The 7,426-nt window shown below is 33.3% G+C and overlaps 1 protein-coding gene across 10 annotated transcripts in view; it reads right to left on the reverse strand.

The window, feature by feature from the left end:
- Window positions 1-876: 876 nt before the first annotated feature.
- The window catches only part of LOC106868437 (retinoic acid receptor RXR), a 540,681-nt gene continuing 534,131 nt past the window's right edge, over window positions 877-7,426 (reverse strand). For 9 of the 10 annotated variants that reach the window (XM_014913710.2, XM_014913707.2, XM_052971852.1 and 6 more), the window contains 3 exons: window positions 5,295-5,421; window positions 4,095-4,319; window positions 877-2,742 (listed from right to left, as the gene is read on the reverse strand). In XM_014913710.2, coding sequence (XP_014769196.1) covers window positions 2,489-2,742; window positions 4,095-4,319; window positions 5,295-5,421 — 606 coding nt within the window. In that variant the 3' untranslated portion in view covers window positions 877-2,488. The remainder of the gene's footprint in view (window positions 2,743-4,094; window positions 4,320-5,294; window positions 5,422-7,426) is intronic. The other variant, XR_008265219.1, reaches the window with a different exon arrangement.

Here is a 7,426-nt window from a genome sequence, read left to right on the forward strand (position 1 = left end):
TTTTGTTGTCATATCAAAAGTATAAAGAACTAACAAAGGCTAGCTTTAACTTTGGTACATTTTGTTTTTCCACTATCTTTTCTAGCCTTTACTCTCTACATTTACTTGCACCTTACATTTATTTATTTATTTCTAGAGCTTTCTACTCACATGTCCCCACCAGTTTTAAAAAAAAAAAAAGAAAAAAAAATTCCTAATCTTTAAATTTTTTTTTGCGAGATCTGAAAGCTTCCAAGTAGTAACATTTGACCAATAAATTTGTTGCTCCACTTGTAAACAATATCTTCCTTGACCAACCTGCACTTTAACCTCTATTTTGGTCTGATTGGTTTAGTATCCTAATTTCAGCATTCAAGCACTTGCATCATTACATCATTATACCTATTGTAAAAATAATTTTAAAAATAAAAACCCAATTCTAGCAGTGTTGCCTTATCTCAGAATTGAGGAATCATTTTTGTACATATAAACATCAAGTTGTTAGTTTACTGCAGGCTTCTCCTCCAAACTACTCTAACAACATCTGGGGATGTATAAACTTTCTTGGCTTCTAGAAGTTTTTCATTCACTTTTCTTCCTTCACTTTTCCAGAATCAAGCCCTTTTCAATTTCTAAAGATCAAAAATAAAGATTTCCATAGTTTTTCTGTGTTCTGTTATTTTTCTGGGTAGGTCAGTGTATATAAAATGAAAACATAAGTGCTTTGGCAGGGTTAGCTTTTTATGTTTCCAGCAAATGAAACCGATTTGGCATCAGAGAAATGCAATATTGAAATTCTCTAGTGGCATCTTAACAGATGCAAACCAATACTAGACAGCTGTGAGTGTGGGGCATGAATTCTCAAAAAAAGTTTTAAAGTATAACAACTTACAGAAATACACTGATTATATAATCTTTTATTACAAATACATTTTGTTGCTGATATAGGGCAAGTGTTAACAATACTGGACAATTAGGATCAAGGATTATTTATTTTTTTTATTTTTTGATTGGTGCAAAATAATACCTGTTCAGAATGGCAAGAGAATTTTAATTCAAGAGGCCAGATGTAACTTTGTCCACTCCCTTCCAGCTCGGATATTTAAAGTTATAAAATAGTCCTGAACTGAACCCAAAAGGAAATTTAACTTTTTAAATCACTTTTGCACATATACCAAATCTGGCCTAACTTTACTGCAGCAAGCTGATGTGACAAGGGAGGTCATTATTTACTTCAATTTCTGTGAAAATTAACTCAGAAAGTCAATTGTGATAAAATGAAGCAGAAAGTGGGGAGAGCACCATGGAGACATTTGAAGGGTAATAGTTTTCAAAGTGGCACATAGAACAAATTTAACAGTAGTAGAAAGACATCTTTATTTAGCTTTGTTTATAATATTCTATTCTTGGTATCCACACTGGAGTTTGTTTTGAACTTTGACCATGACTAAACTTCAGAATTAAAAGTTTAGAAGCACAGTAAACAAAACATTTAACTTACTAAAACACTTAAAATCAATAAGCCAGTTTCAATATAGAATATCTCATGGAGATGCTAAACTTGATGTCCAAAAGCAAAAGTTTAGGCAATAAATGAGATCAAAGTATCAGATGAGAGATTGTGTAAAGGGTAGAGAGGATTGGCAGATTTATTTCACAGATGCTATCAGATCTCTGGCATAACAGATTTCAGGTACGTTTCTTACTTTGTCAGTTGTTTATGTTCAGTGCAAGTGATTGGCAGCATTGCAACCAGATGAACACAGTTACAATTATGTGGTTAGGACAATCACTCGGATAAAAGGCAAGAAATAAATTACAGTGAAAGTAAAATGCAAGAGAGTTTAATTAGCTATGCCAACATAATGAATTACTTCTTTTAACTCTTTCCGTGCATTAAGAATGAGCAAAGAAGCATTCTCAACAATTGTCTGTTGAGGAAAGAAGCAACCAAATGAGATTTGATGAAGTGAAATCACCTAAGAATAATGGAATTACTTTCACATATATACACCAAGATATAACAAATGAAAATGTGTAGAAATCGCTATCTGAAAGTAAGCAGTTGGAGATGGATTGAGTTAAACAAAAAACAAATAGAATGTTGCTGTGATTTCATTTAGTGCCTTCCTTAATGTTGAGCAGACAATGTTTCAGGTAAGGTTGGCTAGATATAAAAGTAATATGTCTGGAGCAGCAGTAAAATCAGCAATATGGATAGGGAAACAAAAAGAATTTCATAGGAAGCTTCAAATATGCACCAGGATTATAGGAGACGATACAGCCTGGTGGATGAAAGGGTGGGTGGGGAGATTTACATGGAAATTATCCCAATCCCGAACACAGTTGACCCAAATTAGAGTAGCAGAACAATATAATTTGGTTATCTGCTGCCTTCATTTCATGAAGCCAACTGGAGGATGTGGAATAACGGTCGCAGAAGTAGTATGTGTGTGGCTGGTGTTGGGCAAGTTTCACATTTTTCAACTTTACGTCTTTTATAAAATGTCTATGTTTGAGGACTGGGAGTTTCTAACATTTCCATCAAGAATGTATCAATTGGAGTGTCCCCTATAAGTTTGAAGAAAAATAAGTGCTCCAGACACTTTAGTCCAATGCTTCTCAGTGCAGGCAAACGCAATAACAGTTTGGCAAAGCGGCCAGTTTCTTCTGGGTATTGGCATTTGCAATATTCTTCTAAACTAGCATAAACCTTTTCTCTCAGAGATTCAACTTCTTGTGTTGAAACTAGGCCTTTAGCATCTGAAAAGATAAAACATTGTTAATAATAAAAATATTTGAGCATTAAATTTGTATAATTTTTCAACAATATCCATACTAAATCATCATCATCGTCGTTTAACGTCCACTTTCCCTGCTAGCATGGGTTGGACGATTTGACTGAGGACTGGTGAAACCAGATGGCTACACCAGGCTCCTATCTGATTTTGGCAGAGTCTCTACAGTTGGATGCCCTTCCTAACGCCAACCACTCAGAGAGTGTAGTGGGTGCTTTTATGTGTCACCCGCACGAAGGCCAGTCAGGCAGTACTGGCAACGGCCACGCTCAAAATGGTGTATTTTATGTGCCACCTGCACAAGAGCCAGTCCAGGGGCACTGGCAACGATCTCGCTCGAAAATCCTACGAAGGCCAGTCAGGCGGTACTAGCAACGTATATAGAAATGTAGCACTGACATAAAACAATACTCCAGATTACAAAATGACATTTTTGGGGGGAGTTTGTATGACATAATTAAAGGAAACACAAAAATAAATCACCATAACTTAGGCGTCTTTTATGCCAGTTTTTAGCAGCTGGGATCCACTAACTTGACTATTGTGTAAGGGAGATAACTCTACAGTTGTGACGAGAATCCAATCGCTAAATGAAGGGACTTGTTGAGATAGAAAACTAAACATCGAGACGATTTGTTTGAAAAACAATAGTTAAGATAGCGTTAACATTTAATGTAGACACACTATCGAAAGCTAAAGTGAAATAACTGCTGCAGTGAGGAGTGATCAATAAATATTGACCAGAGATATTTTGATAATTTTGGCATACGAGGGGAGGTAATTCCAGATGTTGTGTTATGATTGTATAAGTAAAGCAGTTTTCATAATTGCTTTAACACCAATAGGAGAATCGTTTAATGTACAAATGGTTGCCATAGAGATGAAGGTCACAATAGCAATTACCGATTTGAATCCCACTCCAAAGAAAAGCGATTTCTGTGAACCAGCTCACAAGGACCTGTTATTCTTACACCCAGTACAACAATCTCTGGAATGGCTGGTAAGTAACGGTATCAGTTCTAAACGCAATCCATTACATTTTCTCCTCCAAGCCACAAGCATTTAGCAATATCTTCAAAACCTGCTCTTTATCTTTCAGAAAAAGTACTTCCATAAACAGTTTCTCCAATTGAACTTCCATGCTCTTGATATCAATACCAACACTCATCTGGCTAACTTTCTCAGCCATGGAAACATTCATCAGTGACCAAACTAAGAAGTCTATTCTTTGGCAGCAGAATCTGATGATGGGAATGCCTTTCTAGTTTTCTTCAATATGAAGAAATCTTACTATAACTTAAATAGAAATCAACTTACCAGGGTTGAAGAGCACTATTGCTCGTAAACATCCTAATTCTGATTTATCCATCTTCATTTCCCGCATTTTGGCTACCAGTTCAGAAAGAACTCTGTCAAAAATAGTACCTACACCAGCATGGTGTGCACTACTTCGATGAACATGAATGCCAGTGGCTAACAAGATACCGTCTTTGACAGGTATAGAACGATGAGAGAAACCAGCAATTAGCAACTCATTCCAGCCTGGAATATAGGTAAAAGTTTTTAAAATATTAGCATTATTTTTTTTTTTTCCTTTGGTATTCCAAGATAGAAACAAAAATGTATTCAATAATTAGATTAATCTGCCAAAATTTTCAAACCATAAATATATAAAGTTTAAAATTTAAGAAATCTTGAATTTTATTAAAAAAAATCTAAAATTAACTACATCTGAAAGAAATGAATTAAACAACTTCCAGAGAATGTTCGTTATTAACTATTTCCATTCAACACAACTAGCACATGACTCAACAGAACTAAGCTAAAAATAGATAATTTTGTAACTCGAGAGGAAATGGTTCAACCAATTTAAAAACCTCAATTTAAAATTTAATAAGTAGAACTTAGGCATAGCTCTAGTAGTCAGGAGTTCACCTCAAACCCATATGGTCCCATGTTTGATCTCAGTATGTGTGGCACCCAGGCCAAATGTTTGCTTCATTGCTTTACACTGACCAATATTCAAGTAGAGTTCAGTACGCAGACTCCCATCATATATGTATGAATATATATTTGTCACCAATGTACATTGCAATAAATACCAAAGAGTAGCTTTGTGTGAACACTGGTTTATTGCTTTTCTTGCCATTGTTGCATAGACACTCCCTTGTCACAGTCACCATCAGAAATGTAGTGTGGGTTTGCTATCACCTTCAGTCACTCAGAATATTGCCAGAGTGAGTTGCTGGGTCACATGATCATGGTCACAAGTTGAAAGTAGTACTTTCTTCTGGGAAAAATACACAAAACTGTTAGTATTAATCCTCACCTTTTTTTTTTTTTTTTTTTAATGACTGAATTGTTAGTACTTGGAAAGAAATCTAGCTGTAAAACCACTGTTCCAACTATATGCACACATCTTGAAATTCATCCCACTCAAATCAACAAGAATTAGATGCAAAATAATTATCAGAGGCAAAAAGAATAACTGAAATTTAAAAAAACATAAATACAAACCTGCCCTCAACAATGTCACTTGATCATCAAGAGACAATTTAGTAAAGTGGGGAATTCGTTTGGCCCATTCGACCAGAGTAAAAAGCTGTTTCTCAGCAGCCTGAAAGATATTGGTCACCGGATCCTTCTACAAGAGAGGCAAATATATGTTAATAAAGAACACAGTCAAATACTACAATATGTAAGATAACTTTCCTAACAATTCTACAGGTAGAAGGAAAGATAACTTCTTAAAAGAATAACGCTACATGAAATGTTCTCGGAGCTTAATCTAAGGGAGGAAGGACTAATCTTCAAGAAAATTTGTTTCATTGAAACAACTTCAAATATTTGATGAAAATAGATTTGCATTGTAAAGTGAATAAATTAAGATGGCAAATAATATTATAATACTGTGCGGAAGTACAATTAATTCAATCCAATACAACACATCATTATCAACAATTTTTCATTTCTGCAAGTCAAAATATTTTAACGGTCAACAACATATATCTTGTAATTACCATTATTGTTCATTATAAATATTACTGCTTCTGAAACTTAGATTACTACATGTGTAGGTGATATGTATTTGGCATGTGGCAAAAAATGACAACTATTAATACTGTCAAAGCTCTGTCATATCTAACACATAATAGAAATGCCCTTCTTTTAGTAAAATGGGATAATAAAGGGGAAAGACATAATTAACAATGAAAATTTCCATTCATTAAAAATAAAAACATTGATCAAATACAATAAGTCACTTATTTCATACTATGATTATGTCTTCACAACATTTAATTTGACTTTGCTTAATCTAACTTTAATCTGGCACTGGTTTTCTTTCTTTTAGAAAGTTTGTGAGCTTGTTTGGTTTGATAATAGATCATTTGAGACCCAGAGAAAATATCAGAAGTAATGTCTGTTGATTTTTGATGATGCTTACTTCATACATTAAATAACAATAAAAGGTTAATTACAATTTCTTTACCAAACCAGCTCATCATTTAATACCAACACATCATAAAATGTAACACACTGAAGCATCTCAAAAATTTCCTTTTGGTTAAATAAATTTTCTCATGTGCTAACACTTAACAACTCGCTTGTTACAGGGCAATTAGTCTTATGTTTAATAAGCAGAAAATGAATACATGAAATCAAAGTCTTAAGAAAGAGGAAATAGAGAGATGCATGCTTTTTGTTTTCTTTTTTTTCAAGGGTAGTAGATATTGGTACAGTCAAAGATAGTAATATACAATAAGGATTTCTAACAGACTCAAGGCCCATAAATTTATAGTCGATTAAATTAACTATAATTAGTTCTTATTTTATCAGCTCCCCACCCTAATGAAAAAAAAAGGATGAAAGTAAAAGATAACCCTTTGAATTAATAGCATTAATGGAAACCAGCAATAAGTAAGTGGCATAAACTTACTTTTCACATGTGTATGTGTGTGTGTGTGTGTGTGTGTGTGTATTTCCAACAATTAATAAAACAAACAACTCTACTAGTCTATAACTGTAAAAAGAAGACTGACAAAGAATCCACAGATTAAATTCTGCCCAATTTTACATTTCATAAGAACATTCAAGAGAAGCTATATAAATTATTTTGAAGTGAAGTCAGTATTATAAACAAATTTATTCCAATCAACTTAACCTTCAGAGGCAAAATGTTGCTAATAGCCTTCCATTATAACCACAGCCAAATTCGATAACTTGTGAAAGATGCACAGTTGTATAAGCCAGATGGTGCTTCTCAAATATTAAGAAATTGAAGATGAAGAGATGACAACTACATTTTGTCACGGGAAAAACAGTCTAGAACTACAATATATTATAACAGCACAAAAGATTTAATTAAAATGAATTTTTAGATTAGAAAATAATTATCCGTTTAATGCCAGAAGAGAATCTTTTCAATGGTGATAAAAAAAAATGTAAATTTACAATTTTCTAGCACAGAAATATACGTGAAAATAACTTCAGTTAACTGGTTGTATACTCAGTGGAAAATATTCCATTCTATATCTAGGAAGATATATATATATATATATATTTATATAATTTTCTGAAAAGAAAAAGTAAAGTTTTCTTTTCTTTTTTTTTTTATATTTTTTTTTTTACACTTACGTCATCAGTGTTGC

This window comes from Octopus bimaculoides, chromosome 1 (genome assembly GCF_001194135.2).
Source record: "Octopus bimaculoides isolate UCB-OBI-ISO-001 chromosome 1, ASM119413v2, whole genome shotgun sequence".
NCBI classification, from domain to species: domain Eukaryota; kingdom Metazoa; phylum Mollusca; class Cephalopoda; order Octopoda; family Octopodidae; genus Octopus; species Octopus bimaculoides.